Source organism: Rutilus rutilus, assembly GCF_951802725.1.
Source record: "Rutilus rutilus genome assembly, chromosome: 20".
Classification (NCBI taxonomy): Eukaryota; Metazoa; Chordata; class Actinopteri; order Cypriniformes; family Leuciscidae; genus Rutilus; species Rutilus rutilus.
In genome coordinates, this window is record NC_140225.1 from 16191158 (window position 1) to 16209499 (window position 18342).

At 37.8% G+C, this 18342-nt stretch overlaps 1 protein-coding gene across 3 annotated transcripts in view; it reads left to right on the forward strand.

Moving 5' to 3' along the window:
* The window catches only part of myofl (myoferlin like), a 35145-nt gene that overhangs the window by 12007 nt on the left and 4796 nt on the right, over positions 1 to 18342 (forward strand). Inside the window, exons 9-42 of one of the 3 annotated variants that reach the window (XM_084391797.1) lie at positions 287 to 337; positions 475 to 505; positions 669 to 784; positions 974 to 1100; positions 1195 to 1298; positions 1395 to 1463; positions 1605 to 1648; positions 2499 to 2581; positions 2788 to 2826; positions 3116 to 3240; positions 3514 to 3627; positions 3773 to 3950; positions 4056 to 4180; positions 4272 to 4381; positions 6134 to 6326; positions 6501 to 6656; positions 8267 to 8398; positions 8516 to 8679; positions 9913 to 10027; positions 10922 to 11024; positions 11764 to 11900; positions 12065 to 12229; positions 12503 to 12590; positions 12878 to 12955; positions 13067 to 13248; positions 13361 to 13519; positions 13782 to 13883; positions 13964 to 14125; positions 14815 to 14980; positions 16853 to 16926; positions 17180 to 17278; positions 17401 to 17529; positions 17954 to 18109; positions 18229 to 18320. In XM_084391797.1, coding sequence (XP_084247923.1) covers positions 287 to 337; positions 475 to 505; positions 669 to 784; positions 974 to 1100; positions 1195 to 1298; positions 1395 to 1463; positions 1605 to 1648; positions 2499 to 2581; positions 2788 to 2826; positions 3116 to 3240; positions 3514 to 3627; positions 3773 to 3950; positions 4056 to 4180; positions 4272 to 4381; positions 6134 to 6326; positions 6501 to 6656; positions 8267 to 8398; positions 8516 to 8679; positions 9913 to 10027; positions 10922 to 11024; positions 11764 to 11900; positions 12065 to 12229; positions 12503 to 12590; positions 12878 to 12955; positions 13067 to 13248; positions 13361 to 13519; positions 13782 to 13883; positions 13964 to 14125; positions 14815 to 14980; positions 16853 to 16926; positions 17180 to 17278; positions 17401 to 17529; positions 17954 to 18109; positions 18229 to 18320 — 3968 coding nt within the window. The remainder of the gene's footprint in view (positions 1 to 286; positions 338 to 474; positions 506 to 668; positions 785 to 973; positions 1101 to 1194; positions 1299 to 1394; positions 1464 to 1604; positions 1649 to 2498; positions 2582 to 2787; positions 2827 to 3115; positions 3241 to 3513; positions 3628 to 3772; positions 3951 to 4055; positions 4181 to 4271; positions 4382 to 6133; positions 6327 to 6500; positions 6657 to 8266; positions 8399 to 8515; positions 8680 to 9912; positions 10028 to 10921; positions 11025 to 11763; positions 11901 to 12064; positions 12230 to 12502; positions 12591 to 12877; positions 12956 to 13066; positions 13249 to 13360; positions 13520 to 13781; positions 13884 to 13963; positions 14126 to 14814; positions 14981 to 16852; positions 16927 to 17179; positions 17279 to 17400; positions 17530 to 17953; positions 18110 to 18228; positions 18321 to 18342) is intronic. The other 2 variants (XM_084391798.1, XM_084391799.1) reach the window with 2 other exon arrangements.

The following is an 18342-nucleotide window of genomic DNA, read 5'->3' on the forward strand; positions in this document are numbered from 1 at the left end:
AGGATACAAAATCAGTTGAGTTTGCTTCTGTTGCAATTTGTTCAACCTTTTTTCATAAAATGACTGGACTATAAGGACTCTGATTGGTTGAAAACAATGTTGTTTCTGGATCAACTCAGCATGAGGATCCAGGAACATGTCTCCTTGTGCAAATCACATTAAATAAATATATGTATTTTAATATCATTTTATATTTGCTGCTGAGAGAGTTTGCACTTCAGTTCATAGATTATGGTTGCAGCTTTTTTATTGTATGTCTAATAATAGATATATTTCTCTCATCCAGGTGTATAATGCCTACTCCCTGAGAGCAGATAGTCTTATGGGGGAGTTTAAGGTACGCTTTCATATAATCCACACAATCCTAATGTCATTTGAATATATTTACCATGTGCTCATAGCAAGCATTTGTGAAGAGTACTTTGATGTTTGAGTGTGCGTCTTTATAAACTCTTTCAAACACTGTTTTAACAGCTGGATGTTGGCTATGTCTACGATGAGCCTGGTATGTGAAGAGTTTGGCTGTTGGATCACAAACTGTTATATTGTGCTATGCAACACAATACAAATTTGTGTAATGGTTAAACAGTTTAAGCATTGTCACACCATTACATATTCATATTTGTGTAATGTTTTTTATTTGCTAATCTGTGGTGTGTCCCTGTCAGGCCATGCAATTATGAGGAAGTGGCTGCTTCTAAGTGACCCAGATGACTCCATTTCTGGAGCCAAAGGATACCTGAAAGTCAGCATGTTCATAGTTGGCACCGGAGACGAGCTTCCGGTAAGTTCCTAAGTACATGCCACTCTGAAAGTTTAAAAGAATTGTCAGGCATTTTCAGGAACAGTTCACTCTGTTTTACAACTGGCAGTTTCACCATTTAGAATTGAATTCATTTGTCAGAGCCAAGAGTCTGACATATAGTACAGTTGCACCTTAGGCGATCTGAGTTTGAGTTAACTTGTTGGTCAGGTGGAAAAACGAGAAGCCAATGAGGAACAGGATGACATTGAAAGTAACTTGCTGCTGCCAGCTGGAGTTGCTTTACGATGGGCTACGCTGAGTCTGAAAATCTACCGAGCTGAGGACATGCCACAGAGTAATCATGACAGCAACACACCACTGCAATTCTATATACTGCCAGTTCTATTCTCATTGTCAGTAACATGCTACTTTTTTCACATCATGTTCAGTGGATGATGCATTTGCACAGACGGTAAAGCACTTATTTGGCGGAACAGAAGAAAAGAAAAATTTGGTGGATCCTTTTCTAGAAGTAAATTTTGCTGGCAAAAAGGTAAAAACTAAAAAGAATCAATGTTTATTGTAGAAGAATCGGTGTGATTGGTAAAGGATTGTGATGACTTGCTTCTTCTTTTTTTTTTTTTTTAAGGTATGTACAAAGATTGTAGAGAAGAATGCCAATCCAGAATGGAATCAGCTGATTCACCTGCAGGTTAAGGTAAGAAGGGTGATAACCTGGTACTTTGTTAATAGGTTAATAAAAATTAATTATTATATAATACTAATATAAAATTCAAGTAATTAAATTGTGACAATTTCCATGCAAAAATGACTATATCTCTTTGATCTTTCCTTTTAGTTCCCATCAATGTGTGAACGTATCAAGCTCACTGCCTTTGACTGGTAAGTTCTTTATATGACTAATCATTTTACAGAGCTGACATGTATATATATATACACTACCATTCAAAAGTTTTGGGTCTGTAAGATTTTTAATGTTTTTGAAAGAAGTCCCTTATGCTTACAACAACTACATTTATTTGATCAAAAAACAGTGAAAACAGTATATACATTGTGAAATATCAGTACCATTTCAAATAAGTGTTTTATATTTTAAAATATATTCCTGTAATGGCAAATATATTTGTAGATTTCTTTCAGGATTTTTTGATGAATAGAAAACTCAAAATAAATAAAAAATCTTTTGTTACCCTGTAAGGTTACACGTTATTTCGATGGTCCACTTCAGACATTCTACTAACTACAAGTAACTTGCAACTACATGTCAACCAACTCTCATTAGAGTATTAGTAGACTCTAGTAGACTGTTAGGTTAGGGTTTGAGTTAGTAGAATAAGTTGAATTGTAGTTGCAAAGATATTTATGGTCAGTAGAATGTTTGTTGGGGGAGCATATATAAATGTTAGCAGATATTAAACAGACAGTCTACTAATACTCTAATGACTGGTAGTTGACATGTAGTTGCAAAATTACTTATAGTTAGTAGAATGTCTAAAGTGGACAATCGAAATGAAGTGTTACCCAGTGTAAACGTTTTGAACAGTAGTGTATAATAATCTTAAATATATGTTGGTGCTGTGACCTACCAGTCGGCTAACATGCACATTGAGCTGTGATGCTCATGTCAAATCAGTAATGTGTCAAATCCCAATCCTGCTGTCCCCTGCTTCCTTCCAATCTTTTCCTGTCCTCTCTCTTCAAAATATAATTTTTTTCCTATCCTATTTGAAAGGGATCGGCTGTCAAGGAACGATGTTATTGGGACCACCTACCTTAATCTGACTAAAATAGCTTCATCTGGGGGGGAAATTGAGGGTACAGTAAGATTCTTTATTTGTGTCTTATGAGGTGCAGGAATGAATTGATATAGATTTCACTGTAGAATGTTAATGAAGTGTCAGTTACATTTTTCTTTTACACTGCAAACTTTGTTTTAAAATAGCAAAACTTTCAGAAAAAAGTTTACAGTCGAATATATATGCAAAATATGCATCCTGTCTAAAACTTGATTTCTTCATCAGAATCCCACTCAGAAAATGGACAGCCTCCTTCCTTTAATGGTATTGTGAATGTTATGGATTTTAATATTATTTAATTTAACTTATAATTGTATTATTTTTTATGTTAAAATACTTAAACAGTAAAATAATCCAATTTAATGTTTAACATTTGACATATCAACTTCAGGCTCCAAAGATGTGAAATTGATGTCAGTTTTGCGAATTTTTTAACCTTTAATCTATTTGCTTTATGCTGTCAATTAAAAAAATGATATTTGTGTGTTTTGTAAGTTTCAGTTGTGTTGATTTATTAGTCATCTCGAAGCATCTCTAACCCATTATTTTTCAGTAGACACCACAGAAGCTGAGGTTGGCTTTCTTCCAGCTTTTGGGCCTTGTTATATTAACCTTTATGGAAGTCCAAGAGAATTTACTGGCCTACCTGACCCATACGAGGATCTGAATTACGGCAAGGTGAGTGCTGTAAAGAAAAATGCTGTGCTGGGGTTTTGGTGAGAGCTACGATATAGAACATAATAAATACTGGCCAAACCCAGCAACAATCTTAGAAGGACAACATCTCTGCAACACCTTGACTTTGAAGATAATATTGTTATGCAGTGTTTGCTCTGCATAAAAAAATGAGCAAACAGTAAATGCTGCCATTCTACATTCACACCCTCAGTTATTATGTTGCACAATCTGTGGTAGTTGTCAGAGCTGTTATTCCAGATCTATGTGTTTTAGGGTGAAGGGGTCGCCTATCGGGGAAGGGTTCTGATCGAGCTTTCCACTCAACTGGATGACAAAACTGACAAGAAAGTGGAAGACATTTCAAACGATGAGATTTTGGTGACACAGGTAACAGCAAGCATTTTCCACTCTGTTGAATCCTGGAGAAAACATTCTTCTAAAACTAGGGAATTTCTATTAATATGATATCACAATCATTATTTTTTGCAGAATAGAATTCCAAATGATTGTTTTATGTACTTTTACTGTGCAGAAGTACCAGAGGAGAAGGAAGTATTCCTTATGTGCCGTGTTCCACAGTGCCTGTATGCTTCAAGAACCTGGAGAACCTATTCAGTTTGAGGTCAGCATCGGAAACTATGGAAATATACTGGACTCTACATGCAAACCTCTGTCCTCCACTACTCAGTATAGCTGTGCAGTTTTTGATGGTGAGTTTCTTATAATGCCAGGAGCCATAACAGATACAAATAGTCCAAACATGAAACCCTGAGACCTGCATTATTTTGATAATAATTTTTGTGTTTTTCCCACAGGAAATCACTATTATTACTTGCCCTGGGCTGATTCTAAGCCAGTTGTTATCCTCACATCTTTCTGGGAGGACATAAGTCATCGTTTGGATGCGGTGAACATCATTCTCTACATTTCTGACCGACTGGTATGATTTTAATGCATCTTCATGCCGTGCAGCGATTTAGCAAACAGATAAATGATTCAGAGCAATAACATATTTTTATGCCTTTCTTTAGCAATCTAACATCATCTCTCTGAAGACGGCCATAATGGCTAAAGTGTCTGACTCTCGCCTAGCTGAGAATTGGCTGAAACTTATCACCCAACTCATCGATGACCTTTCCAGGTATATCCCAGGGGGTAAACTTTCTTATCTCCCTCTTTTTATTATTACTTTTACAATTGCCCTTGGAGCAAGTACTGTTGTCTCAACAACAACAAAAAATTACTAAATGTTTGTTGTATAGGATTTTTTTTTTTTTTTTTTTTTTTTTAAAGGAACACTCCACCGTTTTTTTAAATAGGGCTTATTCACCATCTTTCCTACATTTAGATAGGTGGGCAAACGCATTTTTGTCTCAGTGCATGCATTGTTTTAGTTTGGCAGCGCCACCGATAGCTTAGCTTAGCATAATGAATGGAATCCTTTGTTGCCAGCTAGCATGTCATGAGTAAAAGTTTTTTTGTATTTTTTATCACTTTTACTCATGACATGCTAGCTGGCAACAAAGGATTCCATTCATTATGCTAAGCTAAGCTAGCGGTGGTGCTTCCAAACTAAAACAATGCATGCACTGAGACAAAAATGTGTTTGCCCACCTATCTAAATGTAGGAAAGACGGTGAATAAGCCCTATTTCAAAAAACGGTGGAGTGTTCCTTTAAATGTTGTCAATTTCAATGAAGACCAGATGAAATAGAGACATTGTGATATTTAATTAAACAATTAAAGGATTAGTTCACTTAAGAATGAAAATTTCCTGATAATTTAATCACCCCCACGTCATCCAAGATATTCATGTCTTTCTGTCTTCAGTTGAAAATAAATTAAGGTTTTTGAGGAAAACATTCCAGGATTTTTCTCCATATAGTGGGCTTCAATGGGGTTCAACGGTTTGAAGGTCCAAATTTCAGTTTCAATGCAGCTTCAAAGGGCTCTACGCGATCCCAGCCGAGGAATAAGGGTCTTATCTAGCAAAACGATCTGTCATTTTCTAAAAAAAATATAATATAAATACTTTTTAACCACAAATGCTCATCTTGCACTAGCACTGTGATGCGCCATGCATTACGTAATCACGTAGTTCAAAAACGATATGCCAAAAATGCCATATACCATTAAAATAAAATGTACTAAAATGTTAGCCTGGAAATCCAGACCTAAATCTAAAAGATTAATGGTCTGGCATCGACTAATGAAAATCGGCCAGCTCGAGGGGCGGCACCAAGCATGCATTTGAAAATCTCACTGCATGCAATTGGATAACACTACGGCCAATCACAACATTGCTTAGCTACCAGCGGAGCTAACTGGTAGATTAGACTTACCATATCCGGTCGGTAAAACAGCAAAAACGCCCTTCTGCAAAGGAACGAAAGGAAGGAAGGAAAGGATTCAAGCACCGTCTTCTGTTCCTCTTTTAGAGAAAGAGGCAAGTCTAAATCTTTCATTGTTTCAAAGCGTTTCAAACAAATGGTGTTCATCCATAGCCATCTTGCAATGTTTACTAATGACTGACTTCGACGTCGCAGCGCTGTCATTATCTCGCCTCTGGCCCGCCTATATCAGATAACCCGATGTGATTGGTGCAGCTCAGATAGAGGGGCATATTTAATGAGCATCATTACTCAACACCAGAGTAACTCGATGAGCAAATTCAACTTGTGCTCTCGCGAGAACTCTGGATTACCAGGGTACTAAAATGTATAAATATGACAAAAAAATACTGACTAAATTAAAAGAACTATGACCAAAACAAAACATTTTGTAAAAATGAACAGCACCTTGTGACTAACTTTATTTGCCCAGTGATGCCTACCATGTCAGACATGTGATTAACTTAATGCTGAACCTGATGACATGTGATTAATTTGACCAGTTACCAGGTACCAGATTTGGAGGGTAAGCCGAATCTGACAGCGCTTGATATTCAGATCAAGAATCTGCGTGATAAAACCATGGCCAGTGTCAAAGAGGCGGCCATTCGCATGAGGGAGGAGGCTGTTGATGTTAGAGCTACAATGGCTGATATAGAGGACTGGCTGGAGCGACTACAGCAGATCACAGAGGAGGTTTGACACTGCCTCATTAGACACTAATCTAATTCTAATGAAGGCTTTTTAGAGTTTGTAAGCAGAAAATAATGTTGTATATCCATGTGCAAATCATGAAAATAATATTATAGTCAAATGTACATAATCACTAGCCCTTGAACATTAACATGTATGTTTAAATACACAACACAGCCTCAGAACAGCATGCCTGATGTCATCATATGGATGCTGAGAGGAGAAAAGCGTGTGGCCTACGCCCGCATCCCAGCCAATCAGGTGCTCTACTCCACCCAAAGCGAGCAAGCTGTCGGCAAGTACTGCGGCAGGACGCAAACCATCATCATGAAGGTATAGTAGAAAGGATCATATTGGAACTGGAATTTTGATTTGTGGCACATCATAAGGGTACACAGGATACACAGAATTCACGGTTCGGTACGTACCTTGGTTTTGGGGTCACGGTTCGATACGAGTTCGGTACATTTACATGAATCGCCTGTTACTAGTACTGCATTCGTCGTCTGACTGTATGCACCGAACTGTGATGTTCTGGATGAATACATGTACCGTTACACCCCTAACATACTGGGCCCTATCTTGCACCCAGCGCAATTGACTTTGTACACTGACGCATGTATCATTCCTATTTTGCACCCGACGCACAGCGGACTCTTCCCTCCACAGACGTACGTCGGTAAATTAGGGAATGAACTTGTGCTCCCGGTGCGGTTCAGCGAAAAGAGGAGGAGTGTTCCGGAGCAAATGTTCCCTGGTGCTATTTTGCAGTTCCAGAAAACAATTCTGCCACAGACCAGGAAAAACCTAGTCAAAAGTCAGTGGCGCGCTTTCAGTGGCACGTTCAGATGCTATTTTAAGGGCGGATGCTTGGCCATAATGTAGCGTGTGCACAACACGCATACACTTTGCTTCTCTCATCTACACACAGACGCAGCAGTTGCCATTTTTGCAAACCATACATAATTACAAGGAAAAATATTAACACACGAGGGAAATCATTGTGGTGTCCATGAAGATGTGAAAAAATAGGCATAAATCTAGCTTACACATTTACCAAAATTATTATACGCCTGTTTAACCGAAGCTAATTTGGGTGGGTTTCTCCCATCCCCATGCAATGTCACTTCTCTGTCTTTTACGGCCCTGACGAGAACGTTGGTCTCCTCAGCTGTGAACCGCTCCTTGCATGTGCCTGGCAAATCCACCGTTATAATAGCAATCCGCCATGGAACAAACGCGCCTGCTCTTAAAGGGAATGTGAGATGACGCTCTGATTGGTTTATTTCACGTTACGCCCAAACCACACCTATGAGTAATGTAGCTACTTCAGACCAACCCATTTTAGATTTGCATTGGGCGCAAGAGTCATTTATCCCGCCGGTATAATAGCAACAGTGCCCGAGATCCGCCCACAAAGTTACTTGCGTTTCGCGCTTGATACTTGCGTTTCAGATCGTTAAAATAGGGCCCACTGTGTGTATATATATATGTGTGTATAATATGCTGTGTGTATATATATATATATATATATATATATATACTGTATATATTTCATTTAATAATATTGTATATTATAATAATCATTGTTAAATATTAATTAAATATATATAATATATAATATATATATTAATTTAAAATATAATTTATATGAATTATTATTAAGTATAATATGGAAGTATAATAATTATAAAACATTTTTATAATAATGTACTGTAAGAATAAATGTGAAGCTATGTCTTTGACAACATTGTTGTGAATTTTAACTTATTTGTAATTATAAGCTTAAAAGCCGTTGAACATACTGGGAAAAAATATATAACTTGTACATTTTGATTGAATCAAGAGAGTAGTGTGTAAGACATAGCAGTTAACGCACATGCAGGCAATGCCAGTTTGATTCCAGCTCACATTTCCCAATCCGGTTCTTCCATTGTTTTTAGTACCCAATGGACAAAAACAAAGGTCTCAAGATCCCTGTGCAGCTGCGTGTGAACATGTGGTTGGGTCTGTCTGCACATGAGAAGAAGTTCAATAGCTTCGCAGAGGGCACATTCAGTGTGTATGCAGAGATGGTTAGTAAAAGTGGACAATGAAGTGAAACATATATACAGTCATATTGAAATATCTGTCTGTTGTGTGAAACTTCCCTTAGCAACACTATATGGTCCCTCTCTGTTCTCCTGTGTTAGTATGAGAACCAGGCTCAAGTTTTTGGGAAGTGGGGGACCACAGGTCTAGTTGGCCGGCACAAGTTTTCAGATGTGACTGGAAAGGTGAAACTGAAGCAAGAACGTTTCATGCCGCCCCGGAGTTGGGAGTGGGAAGGAGACTGGTCCATTGACCCTGAGCGTAGGTGAGCTGATGATACCTGCAAAATATACAATGCGATATTTAAAGGGATATTTTGAATATGATTATTTATGTTGGTATGATTAGTGTGATTATTGATATATATATATTTTTTTTTTACAAACATTTAGCTTAAAACTACACTGCAACATGTATTGGTCCGTTTTCATTCGTTTTTCAATTTAAAACTGAAAGTAGAAAATGAGAAAACAGCTGAGGTCCGTGTACAGCTAAATAAAACCAGTGGGGTGCCAAAGAAATTGGCTGATGGGTAATGGGGGTGCAGATGCGAGATAACCTACATTCATATTTCTGAAATAATCAGTTAATATTTTTCTGGCAATTAGGTTGTCGAACACATCCCTATAGAGAAGAAAACCCTTTAGGCCCTGCCCAGTGCGATTTGTGTCAAAGTATTCCTTAGTCCGGTTGTTGGATGAGAGAGAGATTATTTGTAACAAACACTTTAAGAATCCGTCCAGCAGTGGAGGACTATTGTTCTGTTCTATTGTTCACGGAACAATGGAAGAACCAAAGTGGCACGGGTTGATCTTTGGTCGACCAATCAGTGGAAAGGCGCGATTCATGCCCGCCCCATGTGGAAATCGAATATTCAAGCCATTTATCCTTTTGCAGGAAGACTTCTACGGAAGTCTGTATTCTCATAATTTTGACTTTATTCTCAAAATATTACGACTTTATTCTCGTAATGTTTCAACTTTAATCTCAAAATATTTTGACTTTATTCTCGAAATATTTTGACTTTATTCTCGAAATATTTCGACTTTATTTTCGAAATGCTACGACTTTATTCTCGTAATTTTAGAAAAATCTATTTTACGGGTTTTTTTTATGTTGCGTTTGGCTTCCGTAAATGCATAATTGCTGAATAAAGCTTTTTTTTTTTTTTTACAAAAACAAAAAATATACTGACCCCAGGCTTTTGAACGGTAATTTGTGTTATTAGTAAAGCGGGTTAGCTGTTCTGAAAAGCACACAATCAGAGGAAACTGTTGTAGCATAGAGGCGTAGTTGGCCCTGCTGAAACATAAACATGCTCTCTCTGCTCTGTATTTATATTGTCAGCTCATTTTTCATTCCCCAGGGCCTCTTATACTGACCCCACTCCCTACCCATACTGTCATGGCCTTGACTTAGTGTTTGTTTGACTGTTTTGTGTATGTTGAAATAAACGTGTCGCTAAAGCCCCGCCCTGTGTGTTATGGGCTTGACTCAGTCTGCTTACAGAGGCTGACGCAGGGCACTCTGAATTCACTGATGAGGTCTACCGAAACGAAACCCGCTTCCCTGGTGGAGAATGGAAACCTGCCGCTGAACCTTTCACTGATGTGGTGAGAGAACAAGCACTGCACGGTGAAGAAGATAAAGCAACATTCAATGTCACATTCAGCATGTTCACATTTGACTTGTAAATTTGAATTTCGAATATAGTTTGGAAATTTGAAGCAGCGTGCCTTTTCCCGACTTCCTGTGGACACATAGAAAGTTCACAACTACAATTCCACTCCTTTAGATCACTAGGTGTTAACACTATGGATGGTGTAGTGTTTTAAATCAGTAATTCACCCAGAAATGAAAATTCTGTCAATACTGACTCATTCTCATGTTTCCAATTTATGATTTTCTTGCTTCTGTGGAACACAAAAAGGTTGTTTTTGGTCACCCTTTTTAATTAAATATAAATGAATGACTGGGACTGCAAGCTCAAAAATGTCTGAAAAAGCAAGATAAATGTATCATAAAACGTTTTTCTATACAACCATATGCCTCATGATAGCTTTGTTATGATGAGCATCTGCTTAAGTTGGTAAGTTCATAAGATAAGCAGTGATGTATAATTCATGAATGAATGCTACATTTTAGTCAGATCTTTTCAATGAATCAGTTGATCTAATTAGAATAATCCGGTTTTCAAGTTCAGTTCACTTACTCAATGATCCGTTTGCAGCAGTTCTCGAGTTAACAGCTCACTGAGTGGAAGATTATTCTGTGAATTATATTTAAATTTCAGTTTGTTCATCACACCAAGCTATTGTGCTGCATTGCTTCAGAAGACAATTTTTATTATACTTTTATGGTCTTTGTGTGTTTGAATTGATTCAAAATGTCAAGAAAGTTATGTATTCATGTTTGGAGAAACATGAGGGTGTTTTAACGAGGATAAAATTATCATATTTGGGTAAACTACCACTTAAGTATTGAATGATGGGATGTGTTCTGTGCAGAATGGAGAGAAGGCCCAGAACCCTGAAGAGATTGAGTGTCCCCCGGGATGGATTTGGGTAGATGACTGGAATTTCGACAGCAACAGGGCAGTTGATGAGAAAGGTCAGTTATAATTATAACTCCTGGGATTGAAACCATTGCACAATACACATAATGATAAGGTTTGACTGAACAGATGCAGTTTGTGTGTAATGCATACTACCCTTCAAAAGTTTGGGATCAGTAAGTTTTTTTTTTTTAAAGAAATTTATATTGTTTGTTTTTTTCAGCAAGGATGCATTCAATTGACCAAAAGTGTCAGTAAAGACATCTTTGATGTTATAAAAGATTTCTATTTCAAACGAATGCTGTTCTGGTGAAAATTATATTGAAAGAATCCTTAAAAAAATCGATCACGGTTTCCACAAAAATAAAAGTAGCACAACTGTTTTCAATATTGATAGCATCAATCAACAGCATATTATAATGGTTTCTAAAGGATCATGTGACACTGAAGAACATTCAGAAAATTCAGCTTTGAAAAGTGCATTTTTAAATATATTAAAATAAAAAATATTTATTTTAAATTGTAATAATATTTCACAAAATTACTGTTTCTGCTGTATTTTTGGCCAAATGAGTGCAACCTTAGTAAGCAAGAAGATACTTCTCACAAAAGCATTAAAAAATCGAATTGACCCTACCCTTTTGAACGGTAATGTACAGTACATCAGTCAAATATATGCGCTAATATGTCACATATTAAATGCCAGGCATTATCATGAGTATGCATCAGGTCATGAAGTATCCCTTAGATGTGGGAGCTGATTCCCGAACTTAACATCTGTTTTTCCATTGTCAGGATGGGAATATGGTGTCACCATTCCTCCTGATGATAAGCCCAGGTCTTGGGTTGCTGCTGAGAAAATGTACCACATCCATCGCAGGAAAAGACTGGTCCGACCTCGCAGGAAGATATCAGACACTCCCACTGTAGAGGTGAGAAAACCTCACTAACGTTACTTTCTGATTTGTAGATTGGCGCTGTTAACTTTCACTGTTGTTTTGTACTGCAACTGAATTTAACTTCTGATTGAGGATTAGTGATAATCATATTAGTCAGATATTGTCCGTAATACGTATAATCACTGTTTTGACAACAGAAGAAAGACTTGGGCGATGGCTGGGAATACTCGTCTCTGATTGGGTGGAAGTTCCACAGGAAGGAGCGTTCCTCAGACACTTTCCGCCGCAGACGCTGGAGGAGGAAAATGGCACCATCTGAGCGCGTGGGCGCATCGGCTATCTTTAACCTGGAAGGGGCTTTGGTTAGTCCGTTTCTTGTCTTGAATGACTGTCAGACTGGAAAACAAAAGTAGATGTTTGAAATGCGTTTTATTTTGATTACGGGATGACATTTATTTGTCCTTGACACAGGATTAAACGGTATTTCAAGGATTATTGTTTGTTTTTGGACTGTTCCTGTGGTTGTAGTTTGATGTCTGAGAAAGATTACAAATGACAAGACTTATTACATTAAGAACTTCATTTTATAGGATATTGAGCTTTTTAAAAACTCACTTATTTTTCTTTTCTATTAGGGAATAGATGAGGACGAGAAAGGCAGCAAAAATGACACGGCTAAAATCTTTGGTGCCAACACACCCTCTGTGTTTTGCAGATTTGACAGTGAGTAATGTTTATACGTGCCTGCTGATTAAATGACTCTTTCTAAATTCCTTACACTGATTATATCTCTGAGACTAACACACCCCTCTACTTCCCGACAATATGCAAAAAAAACAAAACTACAACAAGAAAAGATAGGGAGCCAATAGAAATCCTGAACGGTGCTGATTTTGTTATGCTATATTTATTATTATTTTTTATTTCACAATTGTGACATTATAAACCCATAAAAAAAATTTCACCCAAATAAACAGATTTTTCACCCAAATCTCCATGTGTCTCTACAGAGTCATTCACCTACCATCTCAGAGTCTACATCTATCAAGCCAGGAACCTTCTTCCTATGGACAAAGACAGCTTTTCTGGTGAGGGATTTTTCCATCTAATATGAATGCAATTCATCACCTCACTAAGGTTATGCACATGTGTTTTTAATAGATGATAGCTGACTGATCCTTTGCATGGTGTTTTCACAGATCCCTATGTGCATGTGTCTTTCTTGCATGTAAGCAAGACCACAGAGATCGTTAAGTCCACCCTCAACCCCATATGGGACCAAACCCTCATTTTTGATGACATTGAAATCTATGGAGACCCTCAGACCATCGTTCATAACCAACCCAGTATCGTTCTGGAAGTTTATGATAGTGACCAAGTGGTATGACTCTCTGTTAATACAAACTCAGGTCTGCATGGAATTTGTAAAAAGTACTGCTGACCCTTGAATGATTTCAATGATGATTTGATCTTGATCCATGGATGTGTTGCAGGGGAAGGATGAAGCTATGGGCAGGTGCACGTGTCCTCCAGTAGTGAAACTAAACCCAGCCACCCCATTAATACCTAAACTCCTTTGGTTCCCTGTCACCATGAAGGGACGAAATGCAGGAGAAATACTGGTAGCAGCTGAGCTCTTGCTTAAAGATAAGGTTGTTTTAATTCTTATTTGTCCTTTGTTATTATTTTTCTTCTACTACCCATACATTATTAATTTATTAAACACAAGAAAGTATATTTAATTATGAACATAAATATATATATACATACATGCTTTTAATAATCAGTCTACTCACCGTCATTTGTCCTCAAATACAGTTAAATACAGTTTGTATCATATTTGTTGGGATGTCATCTTAACCACACCACCATAATGATTTGCTTATCCGCTATGCTGTTCATTGTCGACCTCAGGCAAATGACGTTAACCTGCCCCTGGTCCCACCTCGAAGAAGTGAGAATCTGTACATGGTTCCTCAGGGCATCAGGCCTGTGGTGCAGCTCACTGCAATTGAGGTAATGCAGTCATCCTTATGAATAATGTGCTTAAACCAAACAAAATTGCTGCCAGTGTGTCATCCTGTGTGTTTTGACAGATCCTGGCCTGGGGTTTAAGAAACATGAAGGCATATCAGTTGGCTACAGTGTCTTCCCCCAGCCTTATAGTTGAATGTGGAGGGCAGATTGTTGAGACTGCCATCATCAAGAGCATCAAGAAAAATCCCAACTTCCCTGGATCTATCCTGTTCCTCAAAGTGGTACAGTACCTCCTAAAATATAAGAAATAGCTTTTGCTAACCTACAAAAATGAAACTGCGCTGTTGAAATGTCTGTGTATACAAATCAAAGGATCCAGCATCATCTCATGAACAAACTAAGGCTTCGCTATTGCTCTTTTTAATGGTTAGAGATTGAAACAAACTCTAGTGTTGAACTTTGATGTGTAACTCATCCCACGCTCTTTGTGCTGTGGACATAAAAGTAAACACAAATGATGAGGCTTGTTGAGTACAGATCTCTACATTTCAGATTATATTTACAAATGAAAACATGGGAATATGACTTTAGAGACACTTTAGAGTGGGCTCTTTTGACATAGGTCAGTAAGCGACTATCCAGAACACCTTAACAACCACCTAGCAAGGCCCTAGCAACTACCCAGAACACTGTAGAAATCCAGAACAGTTGCAGTGAGTTTTGCTTGAGCAAGCATTTTCTTTATAAAATTCTACAATCTTGTTTTTAAAAGACCATGTGCTGCACTGCTTCCAAATTAATCATGTTTTTGATCCTAATACATACAGTGAAAATAAAAATATAAAAATCATTACCAAGTAGTTGTGTTTGTAAATGAAGCTTTGTTGGTTTTGAACAAGCAGAACCATAACAAATGAAGCTTTGTTGTTTTTGAACAAGCAGAATCCTAACAATGTCTCTCTCTCTTCAGCTTCTTCCTAAAGATGAGATGTACACTCCACCCATTGTGCTCAAAGTTATTGACCACAGGCCCTTTGGTCGGAAACCAGTCGTTGGACAGTGTACTATAAACTCCCTAGAGGAGTTCAGATGTGATCCTAACACAGGCACCACCGAGGTGGCTATGTCTGCCAAGGGTAACATTTTACTAGAATCATTTTTTTAATTAATTAAAATAATAAATTAATATAAATATTCATATAAATCAACATAAATCATATAACACATTTTTATATATGTACATAAAATAACTCTGCACAATGACAAAACATTTCTAATATCTATCAATCTAATCAAGAGTAGTGTATAAATCTATATATTTTTTGTTTTGTTAATGTTCTTTATGTCAGTTGGTTTTCAGGATAACACATTAGTTTAGGGTCCAATTTTCACTATTAACTAGTTGCTTATTAGCATGCATATTACTAGGATATTGGCTGTTTATTAGTACTTATAAAGCACATATTAAAGGGGTGGTTGAATATGATTTCACTTTTCTAACTTTAGTTAGTGTGTAATGTTGCTGTTTGAGCATAAAAAACATCTGCAAAGTTACAACGCTCAAAGTTTAAGGCAAAGGGAGACTTTTTAAGGACTACAACAAACGGCTGGTAGGGACCACACAACATTCCTCCCGGGTTAGTGACATCATGAACCCTAAAATGTACATAAACCCCGCCCCCGGAACACGATTTATAGATTATCAAGACAGAATATGCTAATCAATGACTATAAGATAACTACACATAAGCTGCATAAATTCACCAACTAACCATTCAGAAATGTTGTCTACATGTTGTCACTTCTTCTTGAGTTTCTCCATCTTTCTGACTTTTGTTTGAACATAAAAGGCTAAAAGTTTTTGAAATTTTCAGTGCATGTCTGTGTGAGGTAAAAGGACACAAGCTGTTGTAGCTCCGCCCCCTGTGCTGGGAGCAGCAGCTCATTTGCATTTAAAGGGACAGACCCAAAAACAGTGCGTTTTTGCTTTCCCTCGAAAAGTGACAACTTTAACATGCTATTTAAAAATATCTGTGGGGTATTTTGAGCTAAAACTTCACATACACACTCTGTGGACATCAAAGACTTATTGTACATCTTGTGAAAAGGGCATTATACCACCCCTTTAATGCCTTATTCTGCATCACCACATTCTACATCCCTAATCCTACCCAATACCTAAACTTAAAGGTCCCGTTTTTCGTGTGTTTTTGAAGCTTTGATTGTGTTTACAGTGTGCAATATAACATGTGTTCATGTTTCGCGTGTAAAAAAACACAGTATTTTTCACACAATTTACTTATCTGTATACCGCTGTTTTCACCGTCCTAAGAACGGGCTGATGACTTCCTTGTTCTATGAAGTCCCACGTAACGAGTTCTGATTGTGCCAGCGGTTCCTGTGTTGTGATTCGACAGCAGCTTAGCGCACGTTGCCCGGAAAGGTCACGCCTCTTACCATAACGTGGAGATGCGTGCACTCAGTGCCAAACAAAGGTGATTGGACTCCGGGATGAAAATAACAGCGTCTCGACGACATGGCGACAAACACACTCTACAAACGCAACTCTTCCTCTTCTCCGTGGGAGCGCAACAAGACCACGCCCCCTTTTTTGTGTATTCCTGTGGGCGGAGGTTAGTCAAAAAACTGTTCTACTGACGTCATTAAAGAAGGAAGTAGAGGGATGTAACTTAGTCCAAACGGGCCATTCGATGTAGGCGACTTCTGTTAAATAAAATATCTCGCTTGGCATTGAACTTTGAGCTTTATAATTTTACAGATATTATTTATACTCTAACAACAACATTACACACTAACTAAAGTTTGAAACATGGGATCACGAAGAACGGGACCTTTAACAACTACCTTACTAACTTTTAAGCAGTAATAAGGAGTTTGAGGCAAAACTCAGTTAATAGTTAATAGTGAGAATGGGACCCTAATCTAAAGTGTGACCGTTTTCAGTCTCAGTTATACTGTAATTATTTCATGTATAATTTCTGTCTCAGTGGCTATGATGTCAGCAGCTCCCAGAGATGTAATTATTGATATGGGAGACAGAAAGCCCAGCCCTTCAAAACAGGTACAGTGAACATATATGAATTTTGTCCTCAGAATAATTTCATTTATTTGTAAACTTTATAAATAATTAGTTTACATCTCCTTTCCCTTTGCTACCCATTCGTGATTTTCCCACTGCCTGCAGAAAGGCAAATAAATAGCCTTCTGTCATTATATAACAGTCTGGAAACTTTGTTATGGTGCAAAATAGCTGCAGACAGATTGTTACAGCATCTTGAACAGGCAAACTCACACCTTTTATTCCACAATTGTAGGAAGAGGACACAGTGGACTGGTGGAGTAAATTCTATGCCTCCATTAACGAGCATGAAAAGTGTGGCCCTTATCTCCAGAAGGGATATGACACTTTAACTGTGAGTTAACTTGCCCGCTCTTACTATCCTGTTTGGATGTTTGCATCCTGCTAATGTTTCAAAGATAAGGAATGACTATTGTTTTGTGACTGAACAGCGTTAAAAGTATGTGTTTGTTTCAGGTCTATGACACTGAGCTTGAGGCAGTCCCAGAATTCAGAGGGCTTACAGACTTCTGCAATACATTTAAATTGCAGAGGGGGAAAATGGAGGATGAGGAGGAAGACCCCTCTGTAGTGGGAGAGTTCAAGGCAAGTCTGTGCCAGTCAGTGATTCACAGAGCTTTTTTTACTTTTGAAGTGATCGGCTTTTCATAAAGGGTGGCGGTTTCCTCGTCATTAAATAGCTTGGCTGCTTAAACAAAGGTTGTTAGTTCAGTCCAAGTAGGGGAGACTTTTGAAGGCTATTTTAAACCTGCCCTGTTCAAACACTATTGTGACATTGTGTAAGGCTTATAATCACTTAACTGTTCACCTACTGGTGTTAAGTATCATGCAATAATGAACACATTTTAAATTCTGGGATTCTGGACACTCTAAACAGTGAGAAAAGTGGGTAAAAGAACTTGACCAAAAAAGTAGAGTAGTTGTAAGAGTATGAATTATATTAGGCTGCCATCTAGTGGTAGACATCGGACTAACCAAGATAATTTTACTTGATGATCTGCATTCGCAGGGGTCGTTTCGAGTGTATCCCTTGTCGGATGACCCAAATGTCTCAGACCCACCTCGGCAGTTTAGGGAGCTGCCTGAGAGCTGTCCTCAGGAGTGCCTGGTTAGAATCTACATCATACGCTGCATTGACCTGCAGCCTAAAGACAACAATGGCATGGTGAGTATGTAGCCAATTCACAAGTAAAAGATTTTGATGGTTCAGTAAGCATCACATTTTACATCTTTTGACTGGTGAATTTTTTTTGTGTGTCTCATAATTATTCTTTCTTTCTGAAGTGTGATCCTTACATAAAGATTTCTCTGGGAAAGAAAATGATTGATGACAGAGATCACTACAAACCAAATACTCTAAACCCAGATTTTGGAAGGTGAGAATATAAATAGTGAAGC